This window comes from Ranitomeya imitator, chromosome 2 (assembly GCF_032444005.1).
Source record: "Ranitomeya imitator isolate aRanImi1 chromosome 2, aRanImi1.pri, whole genome shotgun sequence".
In the NCBI taxonomy this organism is placed as follows: Eukaryota; Metazoa; Chordata; class Amphibia; order Anura; family Dendrobatidae; genus Ranitomeya; species Ranitomeya imitator.
In genome coordinates, this window is record NC_091283.1 from 848,501,370 (window position 1) to 848,519,876 (window position 18,507).

The 18,507-nt window shown below is 57.0% G+C and overlaps 1 protein-coding gene across 4 annotated transcripts in view; it reads left to right on the forward strand.

The window, feature by feature from the left end:
• ATRNL1 (attractin like 1) overlaps nucleotides 1-18,507 on the forward strand; it is a 635,347-nt gene that overhangs the window by 353,957 nt on the left and 262,883 nt on the right. For all 4 annotated transcript variants that reach the window (XR_011318566.1, XR_011318567.1, XM_069754362.1 and 1 more), the window contains exons 25-26: nucleotides 3,560-3,621; nucleotides 18,318-18,396. Coding sequence is in view for 2 of the 4 variants with exons in the window: in XM_069754362.1 (XP_069610463.1) it covers nucleotides 3,560-3,621; nucleotides 18,318-18,396 (141 nt within the window). In the remaining 2 variants the exon portion in view is untranslated. The remainder of the gene's footprint in view (nucleotides 1-3,559; nucleotides 3,622-18,317; nucleotides 18,397-18,507) is intronic.

Here is an 18,507-nt window from a genome sequence, read left to right on the forward strand (position 1 = left end):
ATTTCTTGCAGAAAACATTTGGTTTTCTTCAGGAAATTTCTGCAAGAAATCCTGACGTGTGCACATACCCTCACTCTCCCGGCTGGTTCCAGCTTGTAGGACTCCAGTCACAGCCACGTCGTCGTCCTCCTCCTCCTCGTTGCTTAGGACGCCGGCTGGCGGCTCTCCTCTAGCAGACCGCCCTCCTCCTCTTCCTCCTCTAGCAGACCGCCCTCCTCCTCTAGCAGACCGCCCTCCTCCTCTTCCTCCTCTAGCAGACCGCCCTCCTCCTCTAGCAGACCGCCCTCCTCCTCTTCCTCCTCTAGCAGACCGCCCTCCTCCTCTTCCTCCTCTAGCAGACCGCCCTCCTCCTCTTCCTCCTCTAGCAGACCGCCCTCCTCCTCTTCCTCCTCTAGCAGACCGCCCTCCTCCTCTTCCTCCTCTAGCAGACCGCCCTCCTCCTCTTCCTCCTCTAGCAGACCGCCCTCCTCCTCTTCCTCCTCTAGCAGACCGCCCTCCTCCTCTTCCTCCTCTAGCAGACCGCCCTCCTCCTCTTCCTCCTCTAGCAGACCGCCCTCCTCCTCTTCCTCCTCTAGCAGACCGCCCTCCTCCTCTAGCAGACCGCCCTCCTCTTCCTCCTCTAGCAGACCGCCCTCCTCCTCTTCCTCCTCTAGCAGACCGCCCTCCTCCTCTTCCTCCTCTAGCAGACCGCCCTCCTCCTCTTCCTCCTCTAGCAGACCGCCCTCCTCCTCTAGCAGACCGCCCTCCTCCTCTTCCTCCTCTAGCAGACCGCCCTCCTCCTCTAGCAGACCGCCCTCCTCCTCTAGCAGACCGCCCTCCTTCTCTTTCTCCTCTAGCAGACCGCCCTCCTTCTCTTTCTCCTCTAGCAGACCGCCCTCCTTCTCTAGCAGACCGCCCTCCTCCTCTTCCTCCTCTAGCAGACCGCCCTCCTCCTCTTCCTCCTCTAGCAGACCGCCCTCCTCCTCTTCCTCCTCTAGCAGACCGCCCTCCTCCTCTAGCAGACCGCCCTCCTCCTCTTCCTCCTCTAGCAGACCGCCCTCCTCCTCTAGCAGACCGCCCTCCTCCTCTTCCTCCTCTAGCAGACCACCCTCCTCCTCTAGCAGACCGCCCTCCTTCTCTTTCTCCTCTAGCAGACCGCCCTCCTTCTCTTTCTCCTCTAGCAGACCGCCCTCCTTCTCTTTCTCCTCTAGCAGACCGCCCTCCTTCTCTTTCTCCTCTAGCAGACCGCCCTCCTCCTCTTCCTCCTCTAGCAGACCGCCCTCCTCCTCTTCCTCCTCTAGCAGACCACCCTCCTCCTCTAGCAGACCGCCCTCCTTCTCTTTCTCCTCTAGCAGACCGCCCTCCTCCTCTTCCTCCTCTAGCAGACCGCCCTCCTCCTCTAGCAGACCGCCCTCCTTCTCTTTCTCCTCTAGCAGACCGCCCTCCTCCTCTTCCTCCTCTAGCAGACCGCCCTCCTCCTCTAGCAGACCGCCCTCCTTCTCTTTCTCCTCTAGCAGACCGCCCTCCTCCTCTTCCTCCTCTAGCAGACCGCCCTCCTCCTCTAGCAGACCGCCCTCCTTCTCTAGCAGACCGCCCTCCTTCTCTTTCTCCTCTAGCAGACCGCCCTCCTTCTCTTTCTCCTCTAGCAGACCGCCCTCCTCCTCTTCCTCCTCTAGCAGACCGCCCTCCTCCTCTAGCAGACCGCCCTCCTTCTCTTTCTCCTCTAGCAGACCGCCCTCCTTCTCTTTCTCCTCTAGCAGACCGCCCTCCTCCTCTTCCTCCGCTGACACTCCAGCCTGTGCTGTCGGAGTCCTCTGCCGTGCCGGGAGGCCGCTCCCCTGTTGTTGGATCTGCATAGTAACATAGTAACATAGTTAGTAAAGCCGAAAAAAGACATTTGTCCATCCAGTTCAGCCTATATTCCATCATAATAAATACCCAGATCTACGTCCTTCTACGGAACCTAATTGTATGATACAATATTGTTCTGCTCCAGGAAGACATCCAGGCCTCTCTTGAACCCCTCGACTGAGTTCGCCATCACCACCTCCTCAGGCAAGCAATTCCAGATTCTCACTGCCCTAACAGTAAAGAATCCTCTTCTATGTTGGTGGAAAAACCTTCTCTCCTCCAGACGCAAAGAATGCCCCCTTGTGCCCGTCACCTTCCTTGGTATAAACAGATCCTCAGCGAGATATTTGTATTGTCCCCTTATATACTTATACATGGGTATTAGATCGCCCCTCAGTCGTCTTTTTTCTAGACTAAATAATCCTAATTTCGCTAATCTATCTGGGTATTGTAGTTCTCCCATCCCCTTTATTAATTTTGTTGCCCTCCTTTGTACTCTCTCTAGTTCCATTATATCCTTCCTGCGACTCACTCTCCCGGCTGGTTCCAGCTTGTAGGACTCCAGTCACAGCCACGTCGTCCTCCTCCTCCTCCTCCTCCTCGTCGCTTAGGACGCCGGCTGGCGGCTCTCCTGAGGTATTTAACCCCTTCATTTCTGAGAACCGCCGCTGGTTCTTGAACCTCTCCAGGAAGGGACCTGCACTTTTCTCAATCCCCTCCCTGAGGAGCACTAACCGGACCACCTCATATCTGAGGGCTCTGAACCTCTGGGAGGTCGCGGGTCTCTCCCTGTTAGAGGTTTGGGTGTTCAGGACCCGAGCCTCCCGCAGCTCCTCCTTCAGCCCGGTCAGTGCTTTGCCGGCGTCCTCGTACTCACGTAGCATGGCGACCACTCGGGAGGAGAAGGTACTCGTGGACTCGCCGGAGCTCCTCTCCCCCCAGGATGTTCCTGGGCTCTCCTTCCTGGGGCCTGGGGCGCCCCTGTTTCCCTCTCTGGGCGGACGATGAGCCGTCTCAGGGTTAGTGTAGGTGGGTATGGTTCTTCTCACCCGTCCCGACCTCCTCAGTCCCTCTTGGGCCGGTTGCTGATGCTGCTCTCTGTCCCCCGCCGGCACAGACCGGAGAACAGAAGCCTGGGAAGCCATGCCGGCCTCCCAGGAAGCCTGCCTCTCCCTGGGGAGAAGAGAGGCCGACTCTGGGCCTCCTGCTGGGAGTGCTGGAGCTCACAGGACAGGTGCTGCTCCTAGCAGGGTGTGACTGATTGTGGGCACCTATCCTCCAGTCACCTCCAGAGCTGCTGTCACTATTCTGCTGTTACATCGTGTCTTATCCTCCAGTCACCTCCAGAGCTGCACTCACTATTTTGCTGTTACATCGTGTCTTATCCTCCATTCACCTCCAGAGCTGCGATCACTTTTCTGCTCTTACACCCTGTCCCCATAGTTAGTGTGATCCTTCTTTGCCGCCTCTTTTCCTTGTGTCTGAAGGTTACCTTTCTGCTCGTGCCCCCTCTGTCAGGTGTCCGGGGGTCTTGCCGTCTTCCTCAGCATATGTTCTGCTCGGTGTGGAGGAGCTGTGCCCCGCAGAGAAGCTGAAAGACGCAGGAAGGGCGCAGGAAAACCTCCAGATTCTCCTCCAAAGTCTTCAGCAATAGAAAGTGCAATATTCTTCTAACTCTGCAGCCGGCACGTCTGGGGTTAATCCCGGGTTTTCTGCTTTTGTCTTTCAGATCGCGTTCTCGCAGCACAACACCATCATGGACCTGGTGCAATTCTTCGTCACCTTCTTCAGGTAAAAGAAGAAGAAATGCAAAGTAATGTCACGTTCCATAATAAACCTCCAAATGAGAAGTCCCATAATGCACCTGCTTATCTGGGGGCTGAAATCCAGTGTGCACCTATAGCCCCTCAGCCTCCTGCCAGTCCTGACACTCGGGGGTCTCTGGGGTGACCGGCCCTTTAAGGCTGCCGTCACACTATCAGTATGTGGTCAGTATTTTACATCAGTATTTGTATCCAAAACCAGGAGTGGGTGATAAATACAGAAGTGGTGCAGATGTTTCTATTATACTTTTCCTCTAATTGTTCCACTCCTGGTTTTGGCTACAAATACTGATGTAAAATACTGACCAAATACTGACAGTGTGACGGCGCCTCACACTGGTTACAATGTGTCATTGTCGCTTCCTCTGAGGTCATGTGACCTATTCGGATCAGTGACACCAATGGCAGAGAAGCGTCTTCACTTGTGAGGGCGCCGCTGATTATATCTAGTAATGCTGGGACGGGCGTGCCCAGTCCACCTCTGACGGCGTGCCCAGACCACCTCTGACGGCGTGCCCAGACCACCTCTGACGGCGTGCCCAGACCACCTCTGACGGCGTGCCCAGACCACCTCTGACGGCGTGCCCAGTCCACCTCTGACGGCGTGCCCAGACCACCTCTGACTGTGTGCCCAGACCACCTCTGACTGTGTGCCCAGACCACCTCTGACTGTGTGCCCAGTCCACCTCTGACTGTGTGCCCAGACCACCTCTGACTGTGTGCCCAGACCACCTCTGACTGTGTGCCCAGACCACCTCTGACTGTGTGCCCAGTCCACCTCTGACTGTGTGCTCAGTCCACCTCTGACTGTGTGCTCAGTCCACCTCTGACGGCGTGCCCAGACCACCTCTGACGGCGTGCCCAGTCCACCTCTGACTGTGTGCCCAGACCACCTCTGACTGTGTGCCCAGACCACCTCTGACTGTGTGCCCAGACCACCTCTGACTGTGTGCCCAGACCACCTCTGACTGTGTGCCCAGTCCACCTCTGACTGTGTGCCCAGTCCACCTCTGACTGTGTGCCCAGACCACCTCTGACTGTGTGCTCAGTCCACCTCTGACTGTGTGCTCAGTCCACCTCTGACGGCGTTCCCAGTCCACCTTTGACGACGTTCCCAGCCCACTCCTGACGGCGTTCCCAGTCCACCTCTGACTGTGTGCCCAGTCCACCTCTGACGGAGTGCTCAGTCCACCTCTGACGACCGCCGCCGTCTGTAATAGTCCGTGGGATAATGGCGGCGTGCAGGCATCATCAGTGTTTTCTGCAGCTTGGTGCTCGCTGTCCCTCCATTAGCGGCTGTTTACATTGCGGATGACCACCGTGGGCTGCAGAGAATGACTGCAGCTCAGCGGCCCCTCGTCTAATGTAGCTGATGAGGGTAAACGCGCTGATTTTCCGCACCGCGGGATTTTCCCCAGGATTTGCTTTCTTTGCCCATTTTCCATGTTCGGCCGCGGCGCCCGGCGATGTCCTGTTGGCGCAGCTAAGCGAACATGACGTGAGATGTCGCCTGATGAACCATCAGCCCCAGGACGTCAGCCATGAAGGGCGAGCGCGAGATTGTGGGAGGGCGATGAATTCTCCAGCTTATTATTTCATGGGTGAGATACATTGTGTCTTCCCTGCGGCCTCATCCCGTCCCGGACGATCACGATCCGCTGCTCAGCCGCTGCGACGTGTGAATGTAACGCAACGACGGCTGCGCGAACCAGCGACCACAGTGTACAGGTAATGAGGGGTGCACAAACTTATGTCATACCCAGAGGCAGTGAGCTGCTGTATCTAAGTCAGGGGTGATACTGGCTGCTGAGCTGTGTATCTAATCCTATCCTGTGTGATACTGACTGCTGAGCCGTGTATCTAATCCTATACTGTGTGATACTGTCTGCTGAGCTGCTGTATCTAGTCCTATACTGTGTGATACTGGCTGCTGAGCTTCTGTATCTAAGTCAGGTGTGATACTGGCTGCTGAGCTGCTGTATCTAAGTCAGGTGTGATACTGACTGCTGAGCTGCTGTATCTAGTCCTATACTGTGTGATACTGACTCCTGAGCTGCTGTATCTAAGTCAGGTGTGATACTGTCTGCTGAGCTGTGTATCTAATCCTCTCCTGTGTGATACTGTCTGCTGAGCCGTGTATCTAATCCTATCCTGTGTGATACTGACTGCTGAGCCGTGTATCTAATCCTCTCCTGTGTGATACTGTCTGCTGAGCTGTGTATCTAATCCTCTCCTGTGTGATACTGACTGCTGAGCTGCAAAACCAACTAGACCCTCCTAATAGTGATGGGCGAGCGTGCGCTCGCACATGCGGGGATTGTCGGTTTGTTAGATGATCGCTGCATGTTTTGCTTCTGTCGAGCAGCCGCTGGGAATCGGACATATTATTCGAGCTGAAGACCCTCGGTTAGCGCACGAGCAAGATCACACCTCATCCGAGCCACTAGCTTATAACTGAGTCACTATGACCCCCGCTCTCCCCATAGTGTGTGACCTCCGCTCTCCCTGTAGTCAGTGTGTGACCTCCGCTCTCCCTGTAGTCAGTGTGTGACCCCCGCTCTCCCCGTAGTCAGTGTGTGACCCCCGCTCTCCCCGTAGTCAGTGTGTGACCCCCGCTCTCCCCATAGTCAGTGTGTGACCCCCGCTCTCCCCGTAGTGTGTGACCTCCGCTCTCCACATAGTGTGTGACCTCCGCTCTCCCTGTAGTCAGTGTGTGACCCCCGCTCTCCCCATAGTCAGTGTGTGACCCCCGCTCTCCCCATAGTCAGTGTGTGACCCCCGCTCTCCCCGTAGTGTGTGACCTCCGCTCTCCACATAGTGTGTGACCTCCGCTCTCCCTGTAGTCAGTGTGTGACCTCCGCTCTCCCCATAGTCAGTGTGTGACCCCCGCTCTCCCCGTAGTGTGTGACCTCCGCTCTCCACATAGTGTGTGACCTCCGCTCTCCCTGTAGTCAGTGTGTGACCCCCGCTCTCCCCGTAGTCAGTGTGTGACCTCCGCTCTCCCCATAGTCAGTGTGTGACCCCCGCTCTCCCCATAGTCAGTGTGTGACCCCCGTTCTCCCCGTAGTCAGTGTGTGACCCCCGCTCTCCCCATAGTGTGTGACCCCCGCTCTCCCCATAGTGTGTGACCTCCGCTCTCCACATAGTGTGTGACCTCCGCTCTCCCCATAGTCAGTGTGTGACCCCCGCTCTCCCCATAGTGTGTGACCTCCGCTCTCCCCATAGTGTGTGACCCCCGCTCTCCCCATAGTGTGTGACCTCCGCTCTCCACATATTGTGTGACCCCCGCTCTCCCCATAGTCAGTGTGTGACCCCCGCTCTCCCCGTAGTCAGTGTGTGACCCCCGCTCTCCCCATAGTGTGTGACCTCCGCTCTCCACATAGTGTGTGACCTCCGCTCTCCCCGTAGTCAGTGTGTGACTCCCGCTCTCCCCATAGTCAGTGTGTGACTCCCGCTCTCCCCATAGTCAGTGTGTGACTCCCGCTCTCCCCATAGTCAGTGTGTGACCCCCGCTCTCCCCATAGTCAGTGTGTGACCCCCGTTCTCCCCGTAGTCAGTGTGTGACCCCCGCTCTCCCCATAGTGTGTGACCTCCGCTCTCCACATAGCGTGTGACCCCCGCTCTCCCCATAGTGTGTGACCTCCGCTCTCCACATAGTGTGTGACCTCCGCTCTCCCCGTAGTCAGTGTGTGACCCCCGCTCTCCCCATAGTCAGTGTGTGACCCCCGCTCTCCCCGTAGTCAGTGTGTGACCCCCGTTCTCCCCGTAGTCAGTGTGTGACCCCCGCTCTCCCCGTAGTCAGTGTGTGACCCCCGCTCTCCCCATAGTCAGTGTGTGACCCCCGTTCTCCCCGTAGTCAGTGTGTGACCCCCGCTCTCCCCGTAGTCAGTGTGTGACCCCCGCTCTCCCCATAGTGTGTGACCCCGCTCTCCACATAGTGTGTGACCTCCGCTCTCCCTGTAGTCAGTGTGTGACCCCCGCTCTCCCCGTAGTCAGTGTGTGACCCCCGCTCTCCCCATAGTCAGTGTGTGACCCCCGCTCTCCCCATAGTCAGTGTGTGACCCCCGTTCTCCCCGTAGTCAGTGTGTGACCCCCGCTCTCCCCGTAGTCAGTGTGTGACCCCCGCTCTCCCCATAGTGTGTGACCCCGCTCTCCCCGTAGTCAGTGTGTGACCCCCGCTCTCCCCATAGTGTGTGACCCCCGCTCTCCCCATAGTCAGTGTGTGACCCCCGCTCTCCCCATAGTGTGTGACCTCCGCTCTCCCCGTAGTCAGTGTGTGACCCCCGCTCTCCCCGTAGTGTGTGACCCCCGCTCTCCCCATAGTCAGTGTGTGACCCCCGCTCTCCCCACAGTGTGTGACCTCCGCTCTCCCCGTAGTCAGTGTGTGACCCCCGCTCTCCCCATAGTGCGTGACCCCCGCTCTCCTCATAGTGTGTGACCCCCGCTCTCCCCATAGTGTGTGACCCCCGCTCTCCCTGTAGTCAGTGTGTGACCCCCGCTCTCCCCGTAGTCAGCGTGTGACCCCCGCTCTCCCCGTAGTCAGTGTGTGACCCCCGCTCTCCCCGTAGTGTGTGACCCCGCTCTCCCCGTAGTGTGTGACCCCCGCTCTCCCCATAGTGTGTGACCCCCGCTCTCCCTGTAGTCAGTGTGTGACCCCCGCTCTCCCCGTAGTGTGTGACCCTGCTCTCCCCATAGTGTGTGACCCCCGCTCTCCCTGTAGTCAGTGTGTGACCCCCGCTCTCCCCGTAGTGTGTGACCCTGCTCTCCCCGTAGTCAGTGTGTGACCCCCACTCTCCCCGTAGTCAGTGTGTGACCCCCGCTCTCCCCGTAGTCAGTGTGTGACCCCCGCTCTCCCCGTAGTCAGCGTGTGACCCCCGCTCTCCCCGTAGTCAGTGTGTGACCCCCGCTCTCCCCGTAGTCAGTGTGTGACTCCCGCTCTACCCGTAGTCAGTGTGTGACCCCCGCTCTCACCGTAGTCAGTGTGTGACCCCCGCTGTCCCTGTAGTCAGTGTGTGACCCCCGCTCTCCCCGTAGTCAGTGTGACCCCCGCTCTCCCCGTAGTCAGTGTGTGACCCCCGCTCTCCCCGTAGTGTGTGACCCCCGCTCTCCCCGTAGTCAGTGTGTGACCCCCGCTCTCCCCATAGTCAGTGTGTGACCCCCGCTCTCCCCGTAGTCAGTGTGTGACCCCCGCTCTCCCCGTAGTCAGTGTGTGACCCCCGCTCTCCCCGTAGTGTGTGACCCCCGCTCTCCCCGTAGTGTGTGACCCCCGCTCTCCCCGTAGTCAGTGTGTGACCCCCGCTCTCCCCGTAGTGTGTGACCCCGCTCTCCCCGTAGTCAGTGTGACCCCCGCTCTCCCCGTAGTCAGTGTGACCCCCGCTCTCCCCGTAGTCAGTGTGTGACCCCCGCTCTCCCCGTAGTCAGTGTGTGACCCCCGCTCTCCCCGTAGTGTGTGACCCCCGCTCTCCCCGTAGTCAGTGTGTGACCCCCGCTCTCCCCGTAGTCAGTGTGTGACCCCGCTCTCCCCGTAGTCAGTGTGTGACCCCCGCTCTCCCCGTAGTGTGTGACCCCCGCTCTCCCCGTAGTCAGTGTGTGACCCTGTGTAATGTATGCAGGTCACTAATGGCCCCCAAAGTCATTGGTACTGGTGGGCACTTGACACCCCAGCCCGACACTGTGCAGGGGAGCTGTGTGCACAGAACGGTGGCAGGTTTGGATGCGGAGTTGCTTCGCTTCCTATTTTTCTTGCAGTGGAGAAATGATGAGATATTGGTTGTGATGCGGCCCCCGCCGTGACCCCGGGATTCTATCACATCTGTCACCGACCCCTGATTAATCCGGTATACACTCCGGTTGCTTTCCTCTGCAGTTAATTCCTCCGACCCTCCAGGGACGCGGCCTCCTACCATGGTCAGAAAGTGGGGAGCGCGGCCAGAAATGTCACCCATAGCAAAGGAAGTGATATGTGGGGGCAGCCCGGACCCCTCATCTGTCACATTACCATGGAAGGGATAGGTGATAGTGCTGACAGTCTATATGGAGTCTGGAGGGAGGAGGATAGAGGAGTCCTGGAGGAGGATAGAGGAGTCCTGGAGGAAGATAGAGGAGTCCTGGAGGAGGATAGAGGAGTCCTGGAGGAGGATAGAGGAGGATAGAGGAGTCCTGGAGGAGGATAGAGGAGTCCTGGAGGAGGATAGAGGAGGATAGAGGAGTCCTGGAGGAGGATAGAGGAGTCCTAGAGGAAGGAGGAGGATAGAGGAGTCCTGGAGGAGGATAGAGGAGTCCTGGAGGAGGATAGAGGAGTCCTAGAGGAAGGAGGAGGATAGAGGAGTCCTAGAGGAGGATAGAGGAGTCCTAGAGGAAGGAGGAGGATAGAGGAGTCCTAGAGGAAGGAGGAGGATAGAGGAGTCCTGGAGGAGGGGATGAGGATAGAGGAGTCCTGGAGGAGGATAGAGGAGTCCTGGAGGAGGATAGAGGAGTCCTGGAGGAGGATAGAGGAGTCCTGGAGGAGGATAGAGGAGTCCTGGAGGAGGATAGAGGAGTCCTAGAGGAAGGAGGAGGATAGATGAGTCCTGGAGGAGGATAGAGGAGTCCTGGAGGAAGGAGGAGGATAGAGGAGTCCTGGAGGGAGGAGAAGTATAGTGTAGTCCTGGAGGAGGATAGAGGAGTCCTGGAGGAGGATAGAGGAGTCCTAGAGGAAGGAGGAGGATAGAGGAGTCCTGGAGGAGGGGATGAGGATAGAGGAGTCCTGGAGGAGGATAGAGGAGTCCTAGAGGAAGGAGGAGGATAGAGGAGTCCTGGAGGAGGGGAGGAGGATAGAGGAGTCCTGGAGGAGGATAGAGGAGTCCTGGAGGAGGATAGAGGAGTTCTGGAGGAGGATAGAGGAGGATAGAGGAGTCCTGGAGGAGGATAGAGGAGTCCTGGAGGAGGATAGAGGAGGATAGAGGAGTCCTGGAGGAGGATAGAGGAGTCCTGGAGGAGGATAGAGGAGTCCTAGAGGAAGGAGGAGGATAGAGGAGTCCTGGAGGAGGATAGAGGAGTCCTAGAGGAAGGAGGAGGATAGAGGAGTCCTAGAGGAAGGAGGAGGATAGAGGAGTCCTGGAGGAGGGGATGAGGATAGAGGAGTCCTGGAGGAGGATAGAGGAGTCCTGGAGGAGGATAGAGGAGTCCTGGAGGAGGATAGAGGAGTCCTAGAGGAAGGAGGAGGATAGATGAGTCCTGGAGGAGGATAGAGGAGTCCTGGAGGAAGGAGGAGGATAGAGGAGTCCTGGAGGGAGGAGAAGTATAGTGTAGTCCTGGAGGAGGATAGAGGAGTCCTGGAGGAGGATAGAGGAGTCCTAGAGGAAGGAGGAGGATAGAGGAGTCCTGGAGGAGGGGATGAGGATAGAGGAGTCCTGGAGGAGGATAGAGGAGTCCTAGAGGAAGGAGGAGGATAGAGGAGTCCTGGAGGAGGGGATGAGGATAGAGGAGTCCTGGAGGAGGATAGAGGAGTCCTGGAGGAGGATAGAGGAGTCCTGGAGGAGGATAGAGGAGTCCTGGAGGAGGATAGAGGAGTCCTAGAGGAAGGAGGAGGATAGATGAGTCCTGGAGGAGGATAGAGGAGTCCTGGAGGAAGGAGGAGGATAGAGGAGTCCTGGAGGGAGGAGAAGTATAGTGTAGTCCTGGAGGAGGATAGAGGAGTCCTGGAGGAGGATAGAGGAGTCCTAGAGGAAGGAGGAGGATAGAGGAGTCCTGGAGGAGGGGATGAGGATAGAGGAGTCCTGGAGGAGGATAGAGGAGTCCTAGAGGAAGGAGGAGGATAGAGGAGTCCTGGAGGAGGGGAGGAGGATAGAGGAGTCCTGGAGGAGGATAGAGGAGTCCTGGAGGAGGATAGAGGAGTTCTGGAGGAGGATAGAGGAGGATAGAGGAGTCCTGGAGGAGGATAGAGAAGTCCTAGAGGAAGGAGGAGGATAGAGGAGTCCTGGAGGAGGGGATGAGGATAGAGGAGTCCAAGAGGAAGGGGGAGGATAGAGGAGTCCTGGAGGAGGATAGAGGAGTCCTAGAGGAAGGAGGAGGATAGAGGAGTCCTGGAGGAGGGGATGAGGATAGAGGAGTCCTGGAGGAGGATAGAGGAGTCCTAGAGGAAGGAGGAGGATAGAGGAGTCCTGGAGGAGGGGAGGAGGATAGAGGAGTCCTGGAGGAGGATAGAGGAGTCCTGGAGGAGGATAGAGGAGTTCTGGAGGAGGATAGAGGAGGATAGAGAAGTCCTAGAGGAAGGAGGAGGATAGAGGAGTCCTGGAGGAGGGGATGAGGATAGAGGAGTCCAAGAGGAAGGGGGAGGATAGAGGAGTCCTGGAGGAGGATAGAGGAGTCCTGGAGGAGGATAGAGGAGTCCTGGAGGAAGGAGGAGGATAGAGGAGTCCTGGAGGAGGGGATGAGGATAGAGGAGTCCAAGAGGAAGGAAGAGGATAGAGGAGTCCTGGAGGAGGATAGAGGAGTCCTGGAGGAGGATAGAGGAGTCCTGGAGGAAGGAGGAGGATAGAGGAGTCCTGGAGGAGGGGATGAGGATAGAGGAGTCCTGGAGGAGGATTGAGGAGTCCTGGAAGAGGATAGAGGAGTCCTAGAGCGAGGAGGAGGCTATCATAGCCATGGATGAGGATAGAGGAGTCCTGGAGGAGGGGAGAAGGATAGAGGAGTCGTCAATGAGGAGAGGAGTCCTGGAGGGAGGAGGATTGAGGAGTCCTGGAGGAGGATAGAGGAGTCCTAGAGGGAGGATGAGGATAGCATAGTCATGGAGAAGGGGAGGAGGATAGAGGAGTCCTAGAGGGAGGAGGAGGCTATCATAGCCATGGATGAGGATAGAGGAGTCCTGGAGGAGGGGAGGAGGATAGAGGAGTCATGGATGAGGAGGATAGAGAAGTCCTGGAGGGAGGAGGATAGAAAAGTGCCAGCGGGAGGAGGATTGAGGAGTCCTGGAGGAGGATAGAGGAGTCCTAGAGGGAGGAGAAGGATAGAGGAGTCCTGGAGGGAGGAGCGGGCAGAGAATTCTGGAGGGAGGAGGACATATGGGTCCTAGAAGAGGTTAAGAGGATGGAAGTGTCCTGGAGGACAGAGTACACATGGAGTCCTGGAATAGACATAGGGGTCCTGGAAGAGAGGACCCCTAGAGGAGTCTGAGGGGGAGGATAAGAGGGGTCTTGAAATGGCTTATCTTGCTCTGCTATTGAGACTGCTTCTGCGTGTTCTGCTGACTCCTGTGTGCATGGGGGTCTGGAGAATAGAAAGTTAACTAGATTTAACCAGGAATGCACAATATCATCCAACATAATCTGTACAGTCCTGGCTTCAGTGTTTTTGCTCTTTTAGTTGATGTTTCTATGGTTACTGGTGGACAGTTATAAACATTCTGTACGTTGTTACATTTTATTGACAAATCCATGAAGTTTCTGTGATGCCTCAATATTCCCAGCGCTGTCCGTTCTTCTCCGCACTCCTGCCCCTTTTTCTTTGCACTTCTGCCCCTTCTTCTTCCCACTTCTGCTCCTTCTCCGCACTTCTGCCCCTTCTTCTCCGCACTTCTGCCCCTTCTTCTCCGCACTTCTGCCCCTTCTTCTCCGTACTTCTGCCCCTTCTTCTCCGCACTTCTGCCCCTTCTACTCCACACTTCTGCCCCTTCTACTCCGCACTTCTGCCCCTTCTTCTCCACACTTCTGCCCCTTCTTCTCCGCACTTGTGTCCCTTCTACTCTGCACTTCTGCCCCTTCTTCTCCGCACTTGTGTCCCTTCTACTCTGCACTTCTGCCCCTTATTCCCCGCACTCCTGTCCCTTATTCTCCACACTCCTGCCCCTTATTCTCCACACTCCGGCCCCTTATTCTCTGCACTTCTGCCCCTTCTTCTCCGCACTTGTGTCCCTTCTACTCTGCACTTCTGCCCCTTATTCTCCGCACTCCTGCCCCTTATTCTCCACATTCCTGCCCCTTATTCTCCACACTCCTGCCCCTTATTCTCCACACTCCTGCCCCTTATTCTCCACACTCCTGCCCCTTATTCTCCACACTCCTGCCCTTTATTCTCCACACTTCTGCCCCTTCTTCTCCGCACTTCTGCCCCTTCTTCTCCGCACTTCTGCCCCTTCTTCTCCGCACTTCTGCCCCTTCTTCTCCGCACTTCTGCCGCTTCTTCTCCGCACTTGTGTCCCTTCTACTCTGCTCTTCTGCCCCTTCTTCTCCGCACTTGTGTCCCTTCTACTCTGCACTTCTGCCCCTTCTTCTCCGCACTTCTGCCCCTTCTTCTCCGCACTTGTGTCCCTTCTACTCTGCACTTCTGCCCCTTATTCCCCGTACTCCTTTCCCTTATTCTCCACACTCCTGCCCCTTATTCTCCACACTCCGGCCCCTTATTCTCTGCACTTCTGCCCCTTATTCTCTGCACTTGTGTCCCTTCTACTCTGCACTTCTGCCCCTTATTCTCCGCACTCCTGCCCCTTATTCTCCACACTCCTGCCCCTTATTCTCCACACTCCTGCCCCTTATTCTCCACACTCCTGCCCTTTATTCTCCATACTTCTGCCCCTTCTTCTCCGCACTTCTGTCCCTTCTTCTCCGCACTTCTGCCCCTTCTTCTCCGCACTTCTGCCCCTTCTTCTCCGCACTTCTGCCCCTTCTCCACACTTCTGCCCCTTCTTCTCCGCACTTCTGCCCCTTCTTCTCCACACTTCTGCACCTTCTTCTCCGCACTTCTGCCCCTTCTCCGCACTTCTGTCCCTTTTTCTCCGCACTTCTGCCCCTTCTTCTCCGCACTTCTGTCCCTTCTTCTCCGCACTTCTGACTCTTCTTCACCGCACTTCTGCCCTTCCCCCGCCAGCTGGATATTGGCTTCTGTGCAGATCCTGACTTATGGCCGCCTGTTCTTGTCTCATCCCAAGTTCTGGGTTTTGGCACTTCTTCTGGATTGACCGCAGCTTCTCGATGGGATGAGATCTGGGAGTCTTCTTGACCCAGAATGTAATTGTTTTGTTCCCGAGCCACTTAGTTATCACTTTTACCTTGTATCATGGTCTCCATCATGGGGGGTAAAGCATCATCACCAGATTGTTCTGGTTGATGGGAGAAGTTGTTCTTGTCCTCTGTAGTCCGATCCCTGTGCTCTGGTGAAGAAAGAAAAAGGTGGGCGCTGCCATCAGTCCTGTGTCTGCCAACAGAAAAGCCTCCTGAGATCATCCATGTGCGGGGGCTTCTCCTCCATGTGCGGGGGCTTCTCCTCCATGTGTGGGGGCTTCTCCTCCATGTGTGGGGGCTTCTCATCCATGTGTGGGGGCTTCTCCTCCTTGTGTGGGGGCATCTCCATGTGTGGGGGCTTCTCCATGTGTGGGGCTTCTCATCCATGTGTGGGGCATCTCCATGTGTGGGGTTTCTCCTCTGTTGTGAATTCTGTGGCTGAATTCACTCCTGTGGTCACAAGTGGTACTGCAGCTTCTGAGCTTCCTCCCTCAGGTGTTCTGGTGAGCTCGTTAACTGCTTCATTACTTAACTCCGCCTGATGCTGCTATCCTTGCTCCTTGTCAATGTTTCAGTGTTGGATCTGAGCTTCTCCTGATTGTTCCTGTGACCTGCTGCTCTGTATAGCTAAGTGCTTTTTGCTTTTTGTTGTTTTTTTTCTGTCCAGCTTGTCTTTTGTTTTGCTGGAAGCTCTGAGACGCAAAGGGTGTACCGCCGTGCCGTTAGTTCGGCACGGTGGGTTTTTTTTGCCCCCTTTGCGTGGTTTTGCTTTAGGGTTTTTTGTAGACTGCAAAGTTCGCTTTACTGTCCTCGCTCTGTCCTAGAATATCGGGCCCCACTTTGCTGAATCTATTTCATCCCTACGTTTTGTCTTTTCATCTTACTCACAGTCATTATATGTGGGGGGCTGCCTTTTCCTTTGGGGAATTTCTCTGGGGCAAGTCAGGCCTATTTTTCTATCTTCAGGCTAGCTAGTTTCTTAGGCTGTGCCGAGTTGCCTAGGTAGTTGTTAGGCGCAATCCACAGCCACTTTTAGTTGTGTTTAGGATAGGATCAGGTGTGCAGTCTACAGAGTTTCCACGTCTCAGAGCTCGTTCTTGTATTTTTGGGTATTTGTCAGATCACTGTGTGCGCTCTGATCGCTAAGCACACTGTGTTTCTGGATTGCCTTCATAACACCTGTCATTAGCAAACATAACACTCCTCCATGTGTGGGGGCTTCTCCTCCATGTGTGGGGCTTCTCCTCCATGTGTGGGGGCTTCTCCTCCATGTGTAGGGCTTCTCCATGTGTGGGGCTTCTCCTCCATGTGTGGGGCTTCTCCTCCATGTGTGGGGCTTCTCCATGTGTGGGGCTTCTCCTCCATGTGTGGGGCTTCTCCATGTGTGGGGCTTCTCCTCCATGTGTAGGGCATCTCCATGTGTGGGGCTTCTCCTTCATGTGTGGGAGCTTCTCCATGTGTGGGGGCTTCTCCTCCATGTGTGGGGGCTTCTCCTCCATGTGTGGGGGCTTCTCCATGTGTGGGGCTTCTCATCCATGTGTGGGGCATCTCCATGTGTGGGGTTTCTCCTCCATGTGTGGGGGCTTCTCCATGTGTGGGGGCTTCTCCATGTGTGGGGGCTTCTCCTCCATGTGTAGGGCATCTCCATGTGTGGGGCTTCTCCTCCATGTGTGGGAGCTTCTCCATGTGTGGGGCTTCTCCTCCATGTGTGGGGCTTCTCCTCCATGTGCGGGGGCTTCTCCATGTGTGGGGCTTCTCCTCCATGTGTGGGGGCTTCTCCATGTGTGGGGCTTCTCCTCCATGTGTGGGGCTTCTCCTCCATGTGCGGGGGCTTCTCCATGTGTGGGGCTTCTCCTCCATGTGTGGGGCTTCTCCTCCATGTGTGGGGGCTCCTCCATGTGTGGGGCTTCTCCTCCATGTGTGGGGCTTCTCCTCCATGTGTGGGGCATCTCCATGTGTGGGGGCTTCTCCTCCATGTGTGGGGGCTTCTCCTCCATGTGTGGGGGCTTCTCCTCCATGTGTGGGGGCTTCTCCTCCATGTGCGGGGGCTTCTCCATGTGTGGGGGCTTCTCCTCCATGTGTGGGGGCTTCTCCATGTGCGGGGGCTTCTCCTCCATGTGTGGGGGCTTCTCCTCCATGTGTGGGGGCTTCTCCTCCATGTGTGGGGGCTTCTCATCCATGTGTGGGGGCTTCTCCATGTGTGGGGCATCTCCATGTGTGGGGGCTTCTCATCCATGTGTGGGGGCTTCTCCATGTGCGGGGGCTTCTCCATGTGCGGGGGCTTCTCCATGTGCGGGGGCTTCTCCTCCATGTGTGGGGGCTTCTCCTCCATGTGTGGGGCTTCTCCATGTGTGGGGCTTCTCCTCCATGTGTGGGGCTTCTTCTCCATGTGTGGGGGCTTCTCCTCCATGTGTGGGGCATCTCCATGTGTGGGGCATCTCCATGTGTGGGGGCTTCTCCTCCATGTGTGGGGGCTTCTCCTCCATGTGCGGGGGCTTCTCCTCCATGTGCGGGGGCTTCTCCTCCGTGTGGGGGCTTCTCCTCCATGTGTGGGGGCTTCTCCTCCATGTGCGGGGGCTTCTCCTCCATGTGCGGGGGCTTCTCCTCCATGTGCGGGGGCTTCTCCATGTGTGGGGGCTTCTCCTCCATGTGCGGGGGCTTCTCCATGTGCGGGGGCTTCTCCTCCATGTGTGGGGCATCTCCATGTGTGGGGGCTTCTCATCCATGTGTGGGGGCTTCTCCATGTGTGGGGGCTTCTCCTCCATGTGTGGGGCATCTCCATGTGTGGGGCATCTCCATGTGTGGGGGCTTCTCCTCCATGTGTGGGGGCTTCTCCTCCATGTGCGGGGGCTTCTCCTCCATGTGCGGGGGCTTCTCCTCCGTGTGGGGGCTTCTCCTCCATGTGCGGGGGCTTCTCCTCCATGTGCGGGGGCTTCTCCTCCATGTGCGGGGGCTTCTCCATGTGTGGGGGCTTCTCCTCCATGTGCGGGGGCTTCTCCATGTGCGGGGGCTTCTCCTCCATGTGTGGGGCATCTCCATGTGTGGGGGCTTCTCATCCATGTGTGGGGGCTTCTCCATGTGTGGGGGCTTCTCCATGTGTGGGGGATCTCCATGTGTGGGGGCTTCTCATCCATGTGTGGGGGCTTCTCATCCATGTGTGGGGGCTTCTCATCCATGTGTGGGGGCTTCTCCATGTGTGGGGGCTTCTCCATGTGTGGGGGCTTCTCCATGTGTGGGGGCTTCTCCATGTGTGGGGGCTTCTCCTCCATGTGTGGGGCATCTCCATGTGTGGGGGCTTCTCATCCATGTGTGGGGGCTTCTCCATGTGCGGGGGCTTCTCCATGTGTGGGGGCTTCTCCTCCATGTGTGGGGCATCTTCATGTGTGGGGGCTTCTCATCCATGTGTGGGGGCTTCTCCATGTGTGGGGGCTTCTCCATGTGCGGGGGCTTCTCCATGTGTGGGGGCTTCTCCTCCATGTGTGGGGCATCTTCATGTGTGGGGGCTTCTCATCCATGTGTGGGGGCTTCTCCATGTGTGGGGGCTTCTCCATGTGCGGGGGCTTCTCCATGTGTGGGGGCTTCTCCTCCATGTGTGGGGCATCTTCATGTGTGGGGGCTTCTCATCCATGGGGGCCTCGCTCACTATTATACCCACACTGATGGTCTGCCTCTGCTTTCTCCTCTGCAGCTGCTTCCTGTCGCTCCTCCTGGTGGCCGCCGTGGTTTGGAAGATTAAGCAGACTTGTTGGGCGTCCCGGCGGAGAGAGGTATGTCTGCTAAATCCTGGCCCTGTTGCTTGTCACCTGTGGTATTTCTACATGACATCCTATATGGTTACACTGTGCTGCGCCCCCCGGACTGTGGATTGTGTGGAGAAT